At 38.4% G+C, this 22,586-nt stretch overlaps 1 protein-coding gene and 1 pseudogene across 2 annotated transcripts in view; one reads left to right on the forward strand and one right to left on the reverse strand.

Moving 5' to 3' along the window:
- The first annotated feature begins 11,600 nt into the window (after nucleotides 1-11,600).
- LOC143624105 (monodehydroascorbate reductase 4, peroxisomal-like) lies at nucleotides 11,601-14,973 on the forward strand. The gene is made up of 6 exons (XM_077094845.1): nucleotides 11,601-11,612; nucleotides 12,868-12,937; nucleotides 13,047-13,165; nucleotides 13,243-13,462; nucleotides 13,843-13,961; nucleotides 14,269-14,973. Exons 1-6 carry the CDS (start codon nucleotides 11,601-11,603, stop codon nucleotides 14,971-14,973), a joined length of 1,245 nt encoding a protein of 414 aa, XP_076950960.1.
- A 1,888-nt stretch (nucleotides 14,974-16,861) lies between these two features.
- The window catches only part of LOC143624120 (cinnamoyl-CoA reductase-like SNL6), a 34,395-nt pseudogene continuing 28,670 nt past the window's right edge, over nucleotides 16,862-22,586 (reverse strand). The window contains exons 3-4 of the transcript XR_013152038.1: nucleotides 17,453-17,606; nucleotides 16,862-17,372 (exon numbers count right to left, since the gene is read on the reverse strand). The product of XR_013152038.1 is annotated as a cinnamoyl-CoA reductase-like SNL6 (transcript). The remainder of the gene's footprint in view (nucleotides 17,373-17,452; nucleotides 17,607-22,586) is intronic.

The raw sequence follows: 22,586 nt of genomic DNA on the forward strand, positions 1-22,586 counted from the left end.
CACACATGAACTAATATATTAGGAAGTATGGTTTTTGTAGGAAATATAATAATTAATTTAGTCTATTGATTTTTAAATGGATGGTTGAGATTAGTTTAGGGAGTAAATCATTGGTGAAACAAAGAGAATGACATAATAGGGATAACACATTTATTGGTTTTCTCTCCCCACACGGAAGACAATGTTAAATTTCCCCATCATTTTAAAACGTCTGTAACTTTTTTATACGACATTTAAAAAACAATCAAATTCACCATGATAACGAGTGTTTTTTATATTTTATATGAGTACCATATTGTTATATAAATATAAAAATAAAAATAGGGTTTTTTTTTACAAATTGTGTTTTACAAAAATTGTGTTTGACAAAATTGTGTTATACAATTGTGTTTTTCATTGTGTATTGTTTCTTAGTGTTTTTTCCATTGTATTTTTACATTATGTTTTTCATTGTTTTTTTATTGTCTTTTTTTACATTGTGTTTTTTTCATTACGTTTTTCATAGTGTTTTCAATTGTGTTTTTCCGGTGGCCATTTTCCGGTGACTGCTTTTTGGTAAATTTTCGGGGAATTTTTCGGCGATTTTTCGAGGGAAATTTCCCGGGGATTGTGCACTGGTGACTTTCCGATGACTTTTCAAGTGAAATTTTCATAAACTTTTCCGCAAGGTGGTGACGGTGGGTGACAGTTGTGGTGGCAGTGGGTGGTGAAGTGGTGGTGGTTGTAGGAGATGAGTGAAGATGTATGTGAGTTTTTGAGATTAATATCAATGGGTTTTTAATATTAAAGTAGTAGACTAAAATACCCTTCTTCCTAGCCTTTTAAGAAAAATCAAACTTTTATTTTTATTTGAATCTTATCCAATTTAAATGATCTGTAAACATATTATTCTTATCTTATTAATTAATGTACTTTTTTAATTAAAAAAAGTAAACTAATAATTGTGAATATTTAGTTCGCTAGATCAAAGACTTGTATGATGCATAAACAATATGTTGGTATAACAATTAAAAAAAGTAAATATCAGTGGTATGCCTTCATAGTATTTTTTGAACTTCTCCTTCATTGGTATAACAATATGTTGGAAAAGATCATTCTTGTCTTCAAAATCTTTCAAATTCAAGGAGATGTTGTATAATTGTAACATCCCGTTTTCTTATTTCAGGTAATAAAATAAAATATGATTTATTATGAGTCGGGCTTCTGTTGGTTTAATTAGTATGGGTAATGGACTTGGGTTAATAAGGAAGGGAGAAATACCATGGGCTTAAGCCCATGACCCATGATATATAAACCTTAATTTACCCAAAATCCATCCATTTACACCCATTCCATACACCATCAAAAACACACACTTAAGCTCTCTCTCGTCTCTAGGTTTTATGAGTTGGGTTAAAAGCACGAAATGTGTTTGCGTCATCACCATCTTCAAATAATGTATTTTCTACGGTAGCACCATGAATAGCGCATAGCAAAGCAGCGCCCAATACACCGGCAACAACCATCATATGAAATGGGTTTAATGTCCAGTTATCAAATCCTTGAAAAAAGAGGATAAATCGAAAGATAGCTGCTACACCAAAACTAGGCGCAAAGAACCAACCAGACTGACCTAGTGGATAAATCAGGAATACAGAAACAAAAACGGCAATTGGACCAGAGAATGCAATTGCATTATAAGGTCGCAATTGAACAGATCGAGCAAGTTCGAATTGACGTAACATGAAACCTATTAGTCTGAAAGCTCCGTGGAGAGCAAAAAAAGTCCATAGACCGCCTAATTGACACCAACGAGTAAAATCTCCTTGTGCTTCAGGACCCCATAGTAATAACAATGAATGTGTTAAACTATTAGCAGGAGTAGAAACTGCGGCAGTTAAGAAATTATAGCCTTCCAAATAGGAACTGGCCAATCCATGGGCTCTTTCTAACCGAAACCAAGGAGAAGAATCGATTCCCGACCCAAGGTTGTGATAATATGATATTGTACGGATCCAAACCCGCTAGATCTAGTCACGGAACGACGAACCGACACCCTAAACCGTTAAAGTCACAAGATCCAGATGGAATCAGGTATAAAACCGATCAAAATATAAGCTTAGGGGTCACCCTAGCTCAGATTTGGATCAAACGGGACGAAAAACGGTGAAAGACGGTGGAAAACGAGTGAGATCTCGCTTTTCCGGTGAGATCCCGGTTTTTCGGCGATGGCGGCTCCGGAAGAGGTGTACGAGGTTACGAGAATGTCAGGGAATATTCTGACAGTCTCTGACCTAACCCTAATTCGTTAACGAAGGAATGAATGCGTGTTGTTGTGTGAATGATCTTTGGATATTGCATGTAATGTCAGGCAATGGTTTGATGATGTGATTGTTGTATATGATGAATGAATGATGTATTTACATATGAAACTTATAATCATATGTAAAGAAAGGTATGGCATAATAGTAGGTAAGAAAGGGAGACCGGGCCCTAATAATACCCGAGGATGGAGGGTACCGGACCCTAATAATATCCGAGGACGGAGGGTACTGGACCCTAATAATATCCAAGGATGGAGGGCACCGGACCCTAATAATATCCGAGGAAGAAGGGAGACCGGGCCCTAATAGGCCCTAATAATATCCGAGGATGTAGATGTAGGGCACCGGACACTAATAATATCCGAGGTACGTAGGGCGTAATGCTCTTTATAATGTAAAGTTAGTTATGAATGTTTATGGAATAATGATGAACAGGTTAGGTATGAAATGCGTACCTTCCGGCACGTATATGTGTATGAAAAGTTGATTAATTGATTAAGTAGAACTCACTCAGCGTAGCTGACTTTTAGTATGCACGCATGTGAGTAGGGTGAGGCAGCTCGCTTGATGAGGTCACATGACATGGAATTAAAGACACTGGCATCTCAAGGAAATGCTATGATGTTTTAAAGACTATTTTTTATGTTTAAATGAATATAAATGTTTGATAAGACAAGATTTGGAAGTCATGTAATATATTTTGTTTAAAGTTCATATATTCCGCGAAAGTTTTAATTAACTCTTATATTTAGAACTGTGTTTATGAGTAAATCCAATGTCCAAAGTGAGGCACCAGTAACGGAGCTTTACAAGTTGGTATCAGAGCAAAGTTCAAGATAATTAAGCATCCTACATGCTTAGAATCAAACAGAGAATGGGATTAAAGTAAGAAAGGAAAGAAGATGCTAGTTCAAGATAGCCATGTGTCACTCAAGCAAGCTCAGTAAAGGTAAAGGTATGATTAAATAATGTATGTTAATGTTAGCTTATGCTAAAGAAAGGATATGTGAATGTTAGGGATAGGATTAACTGATTATCTGATTAATTAACTGTTTAAAAGTATAACTTAGCACAAAAAGACTTAGAAAGGGAAGTGTATAGGACACGGAAAGTAACGTGGTCAGCTACTAACAGCTGGTCACTGTTATTACCTGTTAGCCTTACTATCCTTGTACTCAATAGTTCCTTGAGTGATGATGTTTGTGTTTCCTTATAGAATACCAATGGATGGAGCAAGGAAGAACGTTGAGCGAGGAGGTCGTACGGGAAGACGTGGTAGACCACGCATTGTCCGAGAACCTTCTGTAATAACAGCCACTAACATTGAGGAAGAAGGAAGTGCAGCTGGTCAAAACCCGAGCAATAACGAAAGGTATCAACTTGACCCTGCTGTTCAAGCTGCCATTGCTCAAGCTGTAGCCACTACTGTGAAGAACTTGAATCCTTAAAAGTCTGCTAAAATTCATGTAAGAACTGCTGAGAAGTCTGGGGAAAAGAGTAAGAAGGATGATGAAGGAGAGAAGGGTGACTCGAGCGAAGTTCGATCGGTGAAGGTTGATGATAGAAAGAGAGGCCGAGGTAGGTGTAACTACAAGTCATTCAAAGGTTGCGACCCGCCGAAGCTTACTAGTTTAGGAGACGCAATCTCCACCCTTCATTGGATAACCGCGATGGACAAGTTTATCTGCATTAGAAAGTGTCGTCCCGACCACGCAGTGGGTTATGGCACTCAGTCGTTTGGTGAGGAAGCTATGTATGGGTGGGAAATTGTGGAGTAGAGGAAGAGTCGGGATGAGATTAAGGCGATGAGGTGGGATAACCTGAAAAAGTTGGTGATGAAAAGGTTCTGTGCTGACGCCGAAGTTGAGAGGGAGAATATGAAGATCCTGAACTTGAAAACGTGAAAGATAACACACCAAGCGTATACTACTGAATTCAACCGAATGTCTAGGTTGGTGCCTGATAATGTTAACACTAAGGCCAAGAGGATCAAGTTCTATGTGAGAGGACTTCCACAAAATGTTCGCGTCTTGGTCAAGGCTAGTAGACCTAGTACCTTTGATTCTGTTGTAGGGCTCGCAGAAATGGTTTACGACGACTTGTCGGCAAGTGATGTAGTGGTGGAAGAGAAGAAGGATAAGAAATGGGTCGCTCCTGTCAAGCGATTAGGTACTCAGTTATGGAACCCTAAGGACAAGAAGCAGAAGGTGTGGGAGAGAAAGACATGCAAGACATGTGGAAAGGTGCACGGTGGCGAGTGCAAGTGGGGTACTGGTTCGGATGTGTGTCACAAATGTGGAAAGGCTCATGGTGGAGAGTGTTGGCTTGGGATAAATGTCTACTATAGTGTGGGAAAATGGGGCACTATGCTAGCGAATGCAATGCAAAATCCGCATGTTATAAGTGCTGTAAGACGGGTGATTTTGCAAGGGAATGCACTGAGGTTGAAGCTGGAGAAAGTGGGAAGAAGGATACTGAACAAGCTAGGTAAAGGACTAGGGCCTACATGCTGACTCAGGAACAAGCCAGATAGATTCCTGATGTTGTGACGGGTACGAATCTATTAAATGGTATTTATGCTTCAGTATTGTTCTATTCGGGTGAGAATAGAAGTTTAGTGGCTACGACATTTAGTAAGTTAGCAAAGATGAAATGTTGTCGTGTGCCTGAAACTTCTAAAGTAGAAACCACGAGTGAGACCTCGGTTAGAATATTGAGAATAGTTAAGGACTGTAAGATAAAGTTAGAGGGACAGGAGTTCCCTGTTAATTTGAATATTATGACCTTAGGAGGGTTCAATGTGGTTTTGGGAATGGACTGTTTGTCTGAGTATGAAGCTCATATAGTGCGTAAGAGTAGGATAATAAGGTTAAATTCCTTGGATGGTAGTGCGGTGACGGTTTATGGTGATAAGGAAAGTTCCGGGCTTAATGTCATTTTGATGATAAAGGCCGAGGGTTTGTTAAGGCGAGGGTGTGGTGCTTACCTGACGTATGTTTTCAACGCTACGGCCGAGACAAAAGAAATGAAGGATGTTCCTATCGTGTGCGACTACCCAGAAGTATTCCCTAAGGATCTTCCGGGGTTGCCACCAGAACGGGAGATAGAATTCCAGATAGATTTAATACCAGGAGCCCAGCCCGTTGCGAAAGCACCTTACCATCTAGCGTCGTCCGAGATGAAAGAACAGATGTCCCAACTGCAAGAACTCCTCGACAAGGGTTTTATAAGGCCGAGTGTTTCCCAGTGGGGCGCACCGGTGTTGTTCGTGAAGAAGAAGGATGGAAGTATGAGAATGTGCACAGATTATCGCGAGTTGAACAAGCTTACGGTAAAGAATAGATATCCTTTGCTAAGGATTGATGATCTGTTTGACTAACTGCAAGGTTCAAGTTGGTTCTCACGAATAGATCTCAAAACAGCGTTTCGGACACGGTATGGACACTACGAGTTCCTCGTGATATCATTCGGTCTAACGAATGCACCTGCAGCGTTTATGGCCATAATGAATAGGGTGTGTCGGCCGATGTTGGATAAGTCAGTGATCGTCTTCATTGATGATATAATGATCTATTCAAAGAACGAGTCGGATCATGCTTAGCATCTAAGAGAGGTATTGGAGACTCTAAAGAAAGAAAAGTTGTACGCTAAGTTTTCGAAGTGCGCTTTCTGGTTACGAAAAGTGCAATTCCTAGGTCACGTGATTAATCCTGAAGGGATTACAGTGGACCCAACTAAGATTGAGGCGATAAAAAATTGGAAGACTCCGTAGAACCCGACCGATATACGAAGCTTTTTAGGGTTGGCTGGCTATTACAGGAGATTCATCGAAGGCTTCTCCAAGATAGCTGCACCGTTGACTGGTATGACAAGAAAGTCGGTAGTATTCAGTTGGGGTAAGTTTCAAGAGGAATCTTTTGGGAAACTAAAGAGAAGACTCACGCAAGCTCCAATCCTTGCTTTACCATGGTGACGAGGATTTGATTGTTTGTACCGATGCTTTGTATCGTGGGTTAGGTTGCGTGTTAAGGCAACGAGGAAAAGTGATAGCTTATGCGTATAGACAGTTCAAAGTCCATGATAGTACTTATCCGACACATGAATTAGAGCTAGCGGCAGTAGTGCATGCTCTTAAGATATCGAGACATTATCTGTATAGTACTAAGTGTACTATTTACACAGATCATAAAAGTTTAAAGTACTTCTTCGAGCAGAAAGAATTGAACATGAGGCGGAGAAGGTGGCTAGGATTGATAAAGGATTACGACTGTGATATTGAGTACCACCCTGGTAAAGCTAACGTGGTCGCCGATGCGCTAATCCGTAAGAATGAAGAAGTCATTGCAACAATGAAGTCATACCAATTGATTATGAATTCAAGTCTTTTTGAAAAAGTCATCAAAGTGCAGTCAGAGGTGCTGGTAGATGAAAGGCTAGTGAAGAAGGAAAGGATTTTCGGTCAGCAGGATGAGCTGATGGAAAACACGCATGGTGTTAAGACTAGATTTGACCGTATGAGGATTCCACATCATGGAGGTCTTTGAGGTAGAATCTTAGATGAAGCTCATAATTCAAGGTATTCGATCCATCCAGGATCCAATAAGATGTACCAAGACTTGAAGAGAGACTATTGGTGGCCGTGTATTAAGAATGATGTGGTAGATTATGTCAGTAAGTGCTTAACTTGTTTACAAGTCAAAGCCGAACATCAAAAGCCTTATGGAAGGATGCAACCTTTGGAGATACCTGAATGGAAATGGGAACACATCACCATGGATTTCATAACTAAGCTACCTCGTACAGCTAAACATCATGATACCATTTGGGTGATAGTGGATCGTTTGACCAAAAGTGCTCACTTTCTGCCTATACGAGAGGCCATCTCATCAGAAACGTTAGCAAGTTTGTTCATCAAAGAGGTTGTGACTAAGCATGGAAGGCCACTGTCGATTGTATCTGATAGAGATACTTGTTTTACTTCAAGGTTTTGGAAGAAGTTCCATGAAGCTATGGGAACGAGATTGAACATCAGTACGGCGTATCATCCTCAAACAGATAAACAGTCTGAAAGAACAATCCAAACCCTTGAGGATATGCTACGTGCTTGTGTTTTAGACTTTGGAGAAAGCTGGGATGATTATCTTCATCTGGCAGAGTTCTCCTATAACAACAGCTACATTTCAAATATAGGTATGCCACCATTTGAGATGTTTTATGGTAGACGATGTAGAACCCCGGTATGTTGGGGGGAGATTGGTCAGAAAGGGATGGGAAGTTAAGAAGTTGTTCAAGAAACCTCGACAAGGTTCGATCAGATCAAGGCAAGAATGAAAGCTGCTCAAGACCGACAGAAGTCGTATGCTGATAAGCGGCGACGACCAATTGAGTTTAACGTTGGTGACAATGACAATGTGATGCTCAAGGTCTCACCTTGGAAAGGAATTATCCGTTTTAGGAAAAGAAGGAAGTTGAGTCCGAGGTACATTGAACCGTTTGAGATTATGGATCGTGTGGGTGAAGTGGCTTACAAGCTAGATTTACCCGAGGAGTTAGAAGGAATTTATTCAACCTTCCATGTTTCTCATCTGAGGAAATGTCTAGCTGATGACACGTCTCATGTGCCATTGGTGGATATTTAGGTTGATGAACAGCTGAACTACATTGAACAGCATGTAGAGATAATGGACCGCAAGGAAACGAAACTTCGTCACAAGGTTATACCCTTAGTGAAAGAGATATGGAAGCATCGCAAGGGATCGGACGCCACTTGGGAAGTTGAGGAAGAGATGTGCACGTTCTACCCGAATTTGTTTATGTAATAGTTAGTCCCCGAAACCTCTTTAAGGAGAGAAGACTTGTAACATCTTATTTTCTCGTTTCGGCTAATAAAATAAAATATGAGTTATAAGTTGGGCTTCTGTTGGGTTAATTAGTATGGGTAATGGACTTGGGTTAATATAGACGGGAGAATGACCATGGGCTTAAGCCCATGACCCATGATATATAAACCATAATTTTCCCATGATCCATTCATTTCCACCCATTCCATACACAATCAAAAACACACACTTAATCTCTCTCTCATCTCTCTTTTTCTCTAACCGAAACCAAGGAGAAGAATCGATTCCCGACCCAAGGTAGTGATAATATGATATTGTATGGATCCAAACCCGCTAGATCTAGTCGCGAAACGACGAACCGACATCCTAAAACCGTTAAAGTCATGAGATCCGGATGGAATTGGGTATAAAACCGATCAAAGGATGAGCTTAGGGGTCACCCTAGCTCAGATCTGGATCAAACGGGACGAAAAACGGTGAAAGACGGTGGAAAACGAGTGAGATCTCTCTTTTGCGACGAGATCCAGGTTTTCCGGCGATGACGGCGCCAGAATGGCGGTGTCGGAAAAGGTGTACGAGGTTAAGAGAATGTCAAGGAATATTCTGATATTTTCTGACCTAACCCTAATTCCTTAATGGAGGAATAACGAATTAACAGTAATTCGTTATGTCCCTTCGTTAAGGAAAAGTAACGAATAAGCTTTAATTCGTTAAGCCATTCGTTAAGTAATTTGTTAACTGAGAACTGACGAATGAACCCCCAGTTCGTTATAAGGGTCAGTTCGTTATAATGGTTTAATTGGTTATAAAGTCCATTCGTCAAGAAGTAACGAATGAGCCCCATTCGTAAAGGAACTGGATAACGAATTAAACTTTGAAAGAATGACAGAAAGGTCCCTAGACTTAGATTAAAATGGATTAATTACAAAGAAGCCCTCGAACTTTATGAGTTAGAAAATAAAATAATAAATTATAATTCTAATGAAAAATGTGTTAAGACAGTTAACGGATATAAAATTTTTCCAAGCTGACCTGGCAGCTCGACCTCAGCCAGGGGCTCCGCCCCTTAGACCCTGCTAGGGGCTACCGCCCCTAGAACCCCGCTGCCAGGGGCGCTGCCCCCAGACCTCTGTTTGTTGAGGGTTATAATGAAACTAGAGGTACGATATGGGTAGTGATAGTTAATTGATATGTGTAATTGTTATACAGTTAGTCACGCTCAGCTAAAGAAAGGGATAACCATTAACGGTGAACGTAACCGATTTCAGGTGAGTTTCTAGCCCCATTCCTTGTTATGTTTTCGGGGTTGTGTGCATACTCGAGGTGGTTAGTTAATACACTTACCTTAATTGGTAAGTGTATGCTTTATATGTTTTATGTATTAATGAATGCTTGTTGGTGTGTGAATGATCTTCGAATATTGCATGTACTGCCAGGCAATGGTTTGATGATGTGATTGTTGTATATGATGAATGAATGATGTATATACGTATGAAACTTATAATTATATAAAGAGAAAGGCATGGAATGATAGTAGGTAAGAAAGGGAGACCGGGCCTGAATAATACCTGAGGATGGAGGGTACCGGACCCTAATAATATCCGAGGATGGAGGGTACCGGACCCTAATAATATCAAAGGATTGAGGGTACCGGACCCTAATAATATCCGAGGAAGAAGGGAGACCGGACCCTAATAATATCTAAGGATGTGGATGTTGGGCACCAAACCCTAATAATATTCGAGGTATGTAGGGCGTAATGCTCTTTATAATGTAAGGTTAGTTATGAAAGTATATGGAAGAATGATGAACAAGTTAAGTATGAAATGCATATCTTCGGGCACGCATATGTGTATGAAAAGTAAGTTAATTGATTAACTAGAACTCACTCAGTGTAGCTGACTTTTAGTTTGCACACAGGTGAGTAGGGTGAGGCAGCTCGCTTGATGAGGACACATGGCATGGAATTGAAGACACTGGCATCTCAAGGAAATGTTATGATGTTTTAAAGACTATGTTTTATGTTTAAATGAATATGAATGTTCGATAAGACGAGATTTGGAAGTCATGTAATATATTTTGTTTGAAGTTTTTATATTCCGTGAATGTTTTAATTAACTCTGATATTTAGAACTGTGGTTATGAGTAAATCTAACGTCCAAAGTGAGACACCGGTAACGGGGCCTTACAATAATTCTTGCAACACCCAACAACTAGTAGGATAATAAACCCCCAATATTTTAGTTGTTGCGATTTTGAAAACATCAAGATACTCTAAGAAATAGCCGATATTTACCCAAACACCTTCGGGAAACAAATCCGCTTCGCACCGATCGACAAGAGTGTTATGAAAACTTTGTAATGTTTCTCATTGGGCAAAGCACACTTGTGCATATGACAAGTTGAGTTCAACGGGTTGGAACGTCCCAATTCGGCCCCAAATATTTTCTTTCAACCAATTTGCAATAGTTTTTGTATTCAAGATGTCTTCTTTTACCACTTTTGAAAACATCTTGTAACATATATCTAAAGCATACCAAACCGCCTTCCATGGTTTCATTGGTGAAACCTTCTTGAACAACCAAATTGAAAATATGTGCAACACTTCGAGCATGAAAAAAATTCCCATAACAAGGTGATGTATATTTTATGATAAATTTTTCCACTATCATTGTATTGTTTGTTACGTTATCAAACGACATAGAAAATTTCCTCAAGTTAAAATTCTTTATTACCCCATCTACAATTTCAAACAATTGATGGGCGGTATGTGGATATGGAAAGTTTTCAAACGTGATGGTGCGTTTCATCATTTGCCAAGACATCGGATCGACCCAATGAGCGGTGACACAAAGGTAGGATTCCGGTAACCCATGTGAAACATCACTAGTTAAATTCACACTAGTTTATATAGTTTGAAAAATCTCAATTAAACTTTTTTGCACATTCCCACAATTTTAGACAATGACGTCTAAGGGTAGTACGACTTACATGGGTGTAACGCTGTTGAAGATTTTCTCAAATCATAGCCGTCAATTCGGGGTTGTCAAAGTGGTTAGACGACAAACCTTGTTGAATCACGAACTTCGCCATTCTATCATGAACCGCTTTCATGTTGTAACGAAAGATTCTGCCACTCGACCCAATTCGACTTGGTCCGATGCGGGAACTTCTTTCAAGGCCTTGCAAAATTTCTTTTCGATGTGATTTTTTAAAGTAGAGTTAGAATCTTGCTATAAGAAAGTGCCACAAAATTTGCAACGGGCCTTAAGGTCACCATTGATCAACTCAACCAAATCTCAATTCCGCCATACCTCTTCGTTGCTATTATGTGGGACAACCCGCACAACATCGGGGTCCTATTTAACACGAACCGGGTCAATAAAAACGAATGTAGAAGCCTTCTTGTTGGCCTTGTTGGTGCTTGCCATAGTAATAAATGGTGGACGTGAAAAAAATGGAGGTGCAGGTAAGTCGGGATTGTAAAACGAGTGTAAACCATGTAGTTTTTTTTAATGTTTTTGAGTTTGGTGGTAAAACATTTGATTAGAATTCAACTCATATAGATTTTGGACCTCAAAAATTGGTTCCAACGGCTATAAAACGGCTATATTACCGTTGGAACCGGTTCAAAAGGATCTATTTTAGTTGCGGGCATTTAATGTAAAATAACTAGCAGAATCGGTTATTTCTTGTAGGAACCAGGTACGACCATATTTTTGGAGAAAAATGGAGAACCGGGTAGAGTTTTCAGGTATTAAAATACCCAACCCGGGTATTGGGTCCACTGGGTAGGAACTGGAACCGGTTTCGGGTCGGTTCCACCGAGTCGGGTCCGGAACCTGTTTTTTTGTGCACCTCTACCTAGGCCTATAGGCAAATTAAAAATAATTAAGCTCACATTTTGTGTATTGGCTGATAATAATCTCACATTCAAAAATTTATGTCAATGGTCCAACCTTTTAATTTGCATCTCCGTTAAAAACACTTAACTTCATTATTTTTCTTCAGAATTTCAAACTAATGTTTTAGGGTTTTTGATTGGAAGAATGATATGAGTAGACTGATATAAACTTAATTACGAAACGGTGATCCAACGATGAAACAGTTGTTCAATTCGGGTATTTGAATTTCCAGTTAACAAAAATCAAGTAATTTGAATCACCGTTTCGAGATAAGTTTTACATTAGTCGACTCGTATTTTTCTTTCGATCGAAAGTCCTAAAACATCGGTTTGAAATTCAGAAAAACGCTTAACGGCGTTAAGCGTTTTTTAACGGATGTTCATTGAGAGAAAATGGTCGAAGGTTGAACCGTGATAGGTATTTTTAAAGATAAGATTATTATTGATCAATACATAAAAGATAGGATTATTTATTTTCAATTTGTCTAATACATATTAGTTAAAAATCCTCAGGGAAAATATTTTGACTTCTAAGTCTCATGATAACTTACGCATTATTGAAGTCCCTCTAAAATTATAATGTAAATAAAAGTGTGAATTTTTTAAAAAAACCTAAAACTGATACATCAAAATTGTTTAAAAGAACAATCAGGATTAACAAGTATAAGCCACGAAAAAAATGACTCATAAACCAAGCCATCAGATGTCCTAGTTCCAAGTTATTCTTAAGAAAATTCAAAGTTTTGTTTATATTTTATCATATAGATTTTAACGTGTAAAAAGTGTAAATAATTGTTAAATAACTTTGTGAGAAAAAAAGGACAGAAAATGTTCTACGTGTGTAGGCGCCAATGAAGAGAGGTTAACACCAAACTGGTACACCGAACACGGTACGTAAATGTTCTAGCTAGGATCTTGATTATACGTTAATTAATTATCACTCAAGTGTAAGTTATGTTGAAGCTATGGATTATTATTATTATTCTAAACATTCGTCAGGAACTGAATTGATCTTCGGAACCCGAGTTACATCTGTTAATATAAAGCTTAAGACGCTATTAACAGCAACTGGAGAAACCATCACCTACAAATGTCTCATCATTGCAACCGGTGCTCGGGTAAGTATATAATATGACAATGACTTATATTAGTTCATTAACATGAGTAGTGAGTTATTTATATGATTTCCTTTTAGGCATTGAAACTTGAAGATATTGGTATAAACGGGTCAAATGCTGAGAATTTATGTTATCTGCGCGATCTAGCTGACGCAACCAAACTCGTGAACACGATGAGAATGTGTACGGGTGGGACCGCGATCGTAGTTGGAGGCGGTTATATTGGAATGGAATGTGCTGCTTCTTTGGTGATGAACAAGATCAATGTTTCAATGGTGTTTCCAGGCCAGCATTGTAGTAACCACTTTTAAACAAATTATTTGTTATAGTAATCATATTCACTGATTTATAATTTAGATAATAGAGGCTTCACTTTAGGTAGGGATGTGCGTGAAACCTTTCACGACATATATAACTTATCGAAATAACGGACATAAATGAACCAAAACAACCGATGCTTTGGTTTTATGTTTGTTCGTAAGCCAAATTTCTGGTTTTCGATTTTGCATGTACCAAAAATCAAAAGAACCAAAACCCGTAAAGGCTTAAACACCAACTTTTGTTTGAATTTATGGATTATGGTTTTATTGTTTTACTGTAGTCATTGACCCTTGAACACCCCTAGTATTAAGGGTCATAATAAGATTTGATAATAATTTTAAACTACTTTTCTGCAGTGGGTCGATTATTTACTCCCCAAATAGCGCGTTATTATGAAGATTTCTACGCGTCGAAAGGGGTGAATTTTATTAAAGGCACAAGCTTGTCATCTTTAGTTTTTGACTCAAAAGGGAAGGTAAATCTCAATTGCGTTGCCATGTCTAAGTATCCAACCCGTTTAAGATAATCAGATTTTGAGTCGGCATATATACCAAATTAACTTGTTTAAAAAATGGGTAGTGTTTGGTTGAGCTGAGCTGTTTATTCAACAGTTAGTAAGGTAAACGTGTTTAACCCATTTAGTACGTCAACCTGTTTGACACGTGCACTTTGATTAACTGGTTTAAGTGTTGGATTTATATTTTTGACACATATAATAAATAATATGGGCTTGTCAACCCGACCTCTAACTTTGACTCGTTAAAATGGATTGAAATAAACAGGTTACAGGAGCTAATCTTAAGGACGGGCGATACCTTCACGCTGACAGGGTCGTTGTCGGGATCGGGGGCCGCCCCAACACGGGCCTATTCGAAAACCAACTAACTTTTGAAAATGGAGGGATCAAAGTCAACAACCGAATGCAGACAAGTAGCCCCTCGGTTTATGCAGTTGGAGACATTGCATCGTTTCCCATTAAGCTCTATAAAGACACCCGAAGGGTCGAGCATGTTGACGCCGCTAGGAAAACCGCCAAGCAAGCGGTGTGTGTGATCATGGAACCAAGAACCGAGACAGATTTTGATTACTTGACGTTCTTTTACTCGAGGACGTTGTCGTTATCTTGGCGGTTTTATGGGGATAATGTTGGAGAAGTGGTTCATTTTGGTGATTTTTCGGAGGGTGAATTTGGCGCGTACTGGGTTAATGATCAGAAGTTGGTTGGGTGCTTTCTTGAAGGTGGAAAGGATGAAGAGTATGTGGCTATAGAGAAAGTGATTCGGGTTAAACCGGTTGTTTTGGACTTGGGTGAGCTCGAGAGGGCGGGTGTGGGGTTTGTGATGGCGGTGAGCCAGAATCAGTCGTCAATGACTGCTAGTGGTGGCGGCTTGAAGAAACCTGTTTATATGTGGTATGCAGCTTCTGGTATTGTTGTGGCAGTGGCTGCTTCAGTAGCTGCATTTTCATATTGGTATGCAGCTGTGTAAGCCGTAAAGATTGAATTGCATGTATTAATTGCTTGAATATTTTTTTATGAATAAATGTCAACTGTTGGATCAATGTGGGCATTTGGTCTAGTTGTATGATTCTCGCTTTGGAATGCCCCAAATAAAGTTTTAGCTTCTACAAATGTATTTTTATGACATTTGTCAACAACATTTTTTGTTATGCATTTTTATGACATTTATCAACAACATTTTGTGTTGTTTAAACTGTACACTCTGGCTAACCTAACTATCGTAGGAGAGATGACTTAAAAATTGAATTGTATGTATAACTTGAATATTGTTTTATGAATAAATGGTAACTTTTGATACTCTACAATATTGGACAAAACTGAATCATTTTGATATGCATTTGACTTATCATAACCTAGAAAACAAAACTTATTTTTATTAGAACCATTTTTTTTTTGCAACATCTCAACTTTTCATAGATTATTTTGGGAATAAACTATTTATAGACAAAAAGCAGTTTTAACTTGTCTCAAGGGGGCTCATGTCCAGGATTTTTTGACTGTTGTGCCCATTGAAGGTCTTGGGCAACGGATGTCGGCAGTTGAATACAGAGCCTTCCTTAAATACCGGCTTATGATTCCCCTTTTCCCTCCAGATGAATTATGCCCCATTTGTAAAAAAGCTTGCTTGGATAGATTCGGTGAGCATGCTCTCCACTGTAAGGATTGCCGGGATTCAAGTATCGTCATGACTGGGTTAGAGATGTGTTATGGGATGTGCTTAGACGTGCCGGGATCTCAGCCAAGAAAGAGGCACCTGTTAACTTTTTTACTGATCCGCGTGAGGGAAGATCTACCCTGCGTCTTGCGGATGTTCTCATGTAAGCATGCGTGTGTTGACCTCACTGGGGTGTCCCCGTTTGTGGGGCTGAGAGACAGTGGCTTCGTACCGGGACAGGCGGTTTTGAGAGCGGAGTCTATGAAGGTTTCTAAGCATGAGACATCGTGTTTGGAGAATCAGCACGTGTTCATTCCATTTGCCTTCGACACTTTTGGATCCCTAGCTCCTGAGGCGGTTCGCTTCTTGGAGCGGGTACAGAAGGTGGTCCACAGTGACTCGCAGAGCCCGAGGAACCAAGGATTTATATTTAGTAGAATAGGCTTTGCGATTCAAAAGGGGATAGCGGCGCAGCTTGTTGCTCGCTTACACATTATCCAGATGTAGTTCGGTTTGTGTTATATATAAAAGGATCAATATTTTCAAAAAAAAAAAAAAAGTTATGAAGTTTAATTCACATTATGCCAGATGGATGGAAGGACTGAATAAACTCGTGTATTTAATTTGCTATATATCACTTAATAGCTTGAAAGATAGGGTTGCAATGAAAACGTACATTTACACACTTTATTAAAGTTTGTTTAGAGTGTTTTTGTGTGCAAAGTAGTTTGTCATATAGTAATATAGCCATTTACAAGCATGCATAAACTCAATGTGTATTCGAAGGTTTTCACCATTCTGATAATTAGAACTATGATGTCAAAAAGCCTAACATAAACCTTTTGCATTGTTGTGTGTAGTTTGAAGTTAAAAAACTTAACAATTCAAAATCGAAGACAGTCCTCACATGAATTATGTGTGAATCTATAAGTTAAACATTCATTGAAAACAATGATTTTCACCATTCTGATAATTAGAACTATGATTATCAGTTTATCACATTAATCATTTTGATGAATGTGTTATTTTGTAGTATCTAAAAGAATTAATGATGAATTGTTAGTTGCACAAAACTCCAGTAAGATGAGAGTAATACAAAGATGTGTGACCTTGTAAAAGTCGGTGGTGATCAAGACTTGAGTCATGCGTCTATGAGATGGTATAAAGCCTTCGCCACAGGCGTAACACATCACAATGACCAAGAACTCCAAACTTAAATAGAAAGTTAATTTCAAAGTGATCTCCTAGAATCATAGTCTAATACATCAAGATCTAGATCGAGTGAGAAAAATGAAAACATGGTAAACTCTCAACTTGTTAGATACAAAACCAAAATTTGATGTCCAGAATGTCGGTTTTCATGTTACAACACTCATATACATGGTAAACCCACATTTTATCCAACATAAAAATATAACAACCAAGGCGCTAACTTACACTCATACATCTATGCATTTGGGACATTAATCTATCAAGCTTTCTATTTGACAACTCAAATCTAAATGTACCATCATGAGCACCCGTGTTTATGTGAACTCCAGTTTCTTGTTCTAGTCTTTGAACCTCGTCGGGGCTACCAACAACGTTGTCAAAACAAACGTACCGTCCACCACCACTTTTGTTCATTTCCTCGTATACTTTTACATGTGCATCAACTAATTTATTAACATCAACTGTTGCCAGTAAACCGTGTGCATACATATCTTGACCACCTACATATTCTCATTATTGTTAGTTATGATATCTCAAATATTTGAAGCATTTTTCAGACAATAAAAGGCTAAAAAAACACCTTTGAGGTATGCAATAGCGGATGATGGATTTGTGCAGAAGTAACGAGGGCCGGTGATAAGGTCCGAGCATATCGTGGTCAACTTCAACCCCTTTTCCTCGGCTATCCGACATGATACCAGTTCGGCTTTTAACTTTCCTAATGCATACCATAACTGTAATATCTCAAGTAAACTATTTTAGACATGTTTTCATGTAAAATGTAGTGTTTTATTAATTATGTTTTAAAACATATAAAAAGTCATCCGTCGTACGTAGGCGGATGATGGCATGCGTCAACATATTTTTCTCTTTACTCATCTGGACTTTCATTTTACCATGTGTGACAATCATATTAGGATGATAATCATGCATAGGAATAAAGATGATATAATATTTTCATTTTAAGAAAGCAAATATGTAATGTCTAGTAACGCACTTGTATGGATGCAAACGAGTTGAGTCGAGTCCGAGTAATTAGTTTAAGCTATATAAAGCTCGGCTAGTTTAAAGTTCAAGTTCGGCTCATGAGTTTTAAGTTTAGGTTTAGCTACTTAATTGTTATTGATCATATACTTATTTCATTTATATATATTTATAGTTATTTTTACATGCATTCACGATTATAATTCATATATTCAACGCTGTATATACTATTTAATTATGTTTATCTTAATTTTATATGCAATAATAATGTTAGTTAATCATCGACCCTGTTAAGTTTATTAGAAAATACCGTTAGTATAGTTTAGTGCCATAAATGTAATTAGATGATAGTTTGTGTAAAGATTGTAAATATCGAACCCTTGCCGGAGTAACCGTCGGATAACCGTCTCCGGCAATAACCGTCACCGGAGGGTATAAATACCCCTCCTTGGTTGATTGTAAACATCACAAACACATTCAGATTTAATAAAGAAATCGTTTCCATATTATTGTGTGTTCATATTATTGTTTATCAATCCAATTTGTTATCAAATTGGTATCAGAGCGCAGGCAGAAACAAGAAGAAGAATGAGTGTTTCTTGATCAATTTTACTAACCCTAAAATTGTTAATAAAGAATAGCGCTTACCGGTTCCAAATCGAAATTCCGAAGGACTGTGAATTTCATCAGATTGCAGATTGCAAAACCCAGATCGTCTAGCCCTGAGGGTTACGGTTTGTTGCTAACACCATCAAAACCGTGTTGTGGTTGAATCAAAAGGACGAGGGTATAATCGCTATACGAGCGAGTCTTTAATCCGGAGATAGAGGCTTGTGGAACCAGAGAAGAAACGTCGTAGTACATCGCCGGTGAAGGAGAAAAGAAAAGGACGGAGTCCCTGTGTGTTTTTTGTGGAAACGTGTGTGAGAAAATGAAAGGTCAAAAAGGCTTTTATTAAAACAAAATAATTTTGTTTAACTTTGAATAAAAAAAACAAAACAACGTAAATTTTTTTAAGATATTGAAAAAATTTTAATTTTCAAAATTTGGAAAATTAAAATTACTTTGAAAATCTTAAAAAGGAAAGTTTTGTTTAGTTTGAATTTTGCATCGAAGAACCGATAGCAAGCCGACCCGTTTATAGCGATTAAAGAAAATATCGCACGATGTCAGACGGACAAGAAACCTCGACAAGTCAGAATAGCCAACCCAACCACCCAAGGGATAACACGTCGTTATCGTTTCAATGTCCCATATTAAATTCCACGAACTATACAATATGGGCAATAAAAAATGGATTATGAGAGGCCATTGAACCAGAAGAAGGAAAAGTTGTTGACCAAAAAAGGAACAATATGGCAATAGCCTACCTTTATCAAGCACTGCCAGAAGACGTGGTACTACAAGTAGCTCAATATACGAAAGCTACAGAAATATTGGAAGCAATCAAAGTAAGGAATATGGGTGTCGAAAGAGTAAAAAAGGCACGACTCTCAACTGTAAGGGCTGAGTTTGAGTCATTAAAGATGAAAGATGGAGAAACCATCGATAATTTCTCGGGAAAATTAAACGGGCTAGTCTCCAAAGCCGTAACGCTTGGCGCAACAATTGATGAATCTAACATGGTCAGGAAACTCCTTGACTCCATGCCAGATCGTTTTATTCATATCGTTGCAACAATCGAACAATGCTACGATGTGACAACATGAAGTTGGAAGAAGCCATAGGGAGACTTAAAGCATATGAAGAACGAATCAAAGGAAAAGAAGATTCGAGTATGAAGGATAGTAAACTGTTGTTTACTCGCACAAGGAAAGTATATACAACAAGCTGGTCATCGTCCTAAGCAAGGACAAAATCGTAATAATTACAACAGCCGTGGAAAGAGCCTTGGGCATGGAAAGCCATTTATACAAGACCGTGGAGGTCAAGGATCATCGTCAAATGATCGAAAGGACCAGTCAAAGTATAAAGACAAAAGTCAAATAAAGTGTTACCAATGTAATGAACTTGGTCATTACGCATCTGAGTATCAAAAGTCCAAGAATAAAGAAGAAGCCAATATTGTTCAAACTGAACAAGTAATAAAAACTCTCTTGTTAGCTAGTTGTAGCTCCAAACAGGAAGATGCAATTTTCCTCAATGAAGAAAAGATAACACCAAGAAAATCCGAAGCCAAGCCAAGCAATAAAGATATATGGTACTTAGACAACGGAGCAAGCAACCATATGACAGGCATTAAATCTCATTTCTATGAATTAAATGAAGACATTAATGGAGAAGTAAAATTCGGAGACGGCTCGCATGTGGAGATAAGAGGAAAAGGCTCAATACGAGTAAATTGCAATAACGGTGAAGAAAAGACTATCACCGACGTATATTACATACCCGATCTTCGAAATAACATTTTGAGCTTAGGACAAGCTACTGAATATGGGTGTGATATACGAATAAAGAATGAGTTTTTATGGATATATGATGACTCTGGTGATCTCCTGATGAAGGTGGAAAGATCACAAAATCGTCTCTACAAAGTAAAGCTTGATACGGGAAATCAATGTGTTTTCTTACAAAAGCAAACGAGACGTCAATGTTGTGTCATGCAAGACTCGGACACATTGGATTCGAGTTCGTTAAAATGATTGTTAAGAAAAATATGGCCAGTGTGTGCCAGATTTTACCCATCAGCCACATGTATGTGATATATGTCTAGCTGGAAAACAAATACGACACTCATTTTCAGCTCAAACACAATTTCGAGCAAAGCGACCACTCGAATTAGTCTAAGGCGACCTATGTGGCCCAATCTCACCAACAACACAATCCGGTAACAAATATGTGTTTTTATTGGTGTATGATTACTCTTGATACATGTGGGCATATATCATAAAGTCTAAGGATGAAGCATTGAACTTTTTCGTTAAGTTAAAAGAAGTAGTTGAAGTTGAAACAGGTCATAAGATTAAGACCTTAAGAACCGACAGAGGAGGAGAGTTTACCTCGAAAGAGTTCAAGACATTTTGTGAAAGAAATGGTATACTACGACAACTCACAGCCCCTTACACTCCACAGCAGAATGGAGTGGTAGAACGCAAGAACAGAACCGTGATCGGAACTAGACGGTGCCTACTAAAAGGTATGAATGTCCCACAAAACTTTTGGGGTGAAGGAGTGAGACATGCGGTGTATGTGCTAAATCGCACACCAACAAAGGCCCTCGATAACATAGCACCATATGAAGCAATGTCAGGGCGAAAGCCGAATTTGAAACACTTGAGAGTGTTCGGCTGTGTGGCTCACGCAAAGATTCCTACAGTAAATTTAAGGAAACTTGATGATCAAAGTGAAAGAACCATTTATTTGGGTACCGAACCAGGAAGTAAAGCATATCGGTTATATAACCCAATACAAATAAAGTAATGGTGAGCCGCGATGTGGAATTTGAAGAAAACAAGGCATGGGATTGGAAGAATCATCTCACAAACGCCGATGAAGGACCCGAATGGGTAGACTTTGTGGTTGAAGGAGAATTAACCACAACCAATGATAATCAAGATGAGACATATGGGGAAGATCCCGATGAACCAGAAACCCCAAGTACCCCACCAATCCAAGGATCACGGTCAATAGGGAAAATACACCCTCAACAGACTCTAACTCATCCAGTCCAAGTCAAGATGAATCTCCTGTGTTTTCGCAAAATGAATCAGTAAATGAAAACACTGAAAGTGAAGAGATAGACCCTAACGTAGATGACACACCAATTCAAGGTCTACGTAATTTGGCCGAAATATATGAAAGAGCTCCAGCCATGGACGAGCATGGAGATTTTATAATTCAAGGAGTTGACATGTATGGAAATGAACTCCTATTGATGCACGAAGAACCAATGAATTACATAGAAGCGACTGGAAATAATGCATGGGAAAAGGCAATGAAAGACGAGTTAGATTCGATAGAAAAGAATAAAACATGGACACTGACCAACCTACCTAGTGGACACAAGCCCATTGGTTTGAAATGGGTATTTAAGCTGAAGAAAGATGCGAAAGGTGAAGTAACAAAATATAAAGCACGCCTTGTCGCAAAAGGATACGTACAAAGACATGGTATTGACTATGAAGAAGTATTTGCACTAGTAACTAGAATCGAAACCGTTCGATTACTACTTGCACTAGCTGCACATGAAGGATGGACTATTCATCACCTCAACGTCAAGACAGCATTCTTACATGGTGAATTAAACGAAGAAGTATATGTAGAAAAACCTGAAGGTTTCGTGAAACCAGGAGCTGAAAACAAGGTCTACAAGATAATAAAAGCATTATATGGACTACGTCAAGCACCACGAGCTTGGAATATTAAATTAAATAATATTTTAAAGGACCTTGGTTTCAAGAAATGTCCAAGAGAAGCAGCAGTGTATACACGTGAAAAGGGAAAAAGAAAGTTAATAGTAGGCGTCTATGTTGATGACTTAATCGTAACAGAAAACGATAAAGAAGATATCTCAAAATTCAAACAGCAAATGAAGAAATCATTTGAAATGATTTATCTTGGAGAACTAAAGTACTATCTAGGGATCTAAGTACTACAAAATGAAGAAGGGGTGACGTTAAAGCAATCGGGTTATGCAAAGAAGCTATTAAAGGACGCTGGGATGTTAGAATGTAATCCTACGCGATACCCGATGGAAGCAGGTCTAAAATTATCAAAGAATGTAGAAGGAG

The sequence above is a fragment of the Bidens hawaiensis genome, unplaced genomic scaffold (genome assembly GCF_021521415.1).
Source record: "Bidens hawaiensis isolate Kalapana, Puna unplaced genomic scaffold, B.hawaiensis_p1.1 tig00003654_1, whole genome shotgun sequence".
Lineage (NCBI taxonomy): Eukaryota > Viridiplantae > Streptophyta > Magnoliopsida > Asterales > Asteraceae > Bidens > Bidens hawaiensis.

Excerpts from the sequence above, each read along its gene's own strand:
- LOC143624105 (XM_077094845.1), top strand. Across the intron at positions 12,938-13,046 it reads AAACTGGTACACCGAACACG|GAACTGAATTGATCTTCGGA; the intron begins GTACGTAAATGT and ends AACATTCGTCAG. Across the intron at positions 13,166-13,242 it reads TCATTGCAACCGGTGCTCGG|GCATTGAAACTTGAAGATAT; the intron begins GTAAGTATATAA and ends ATTTCCTTTTAG.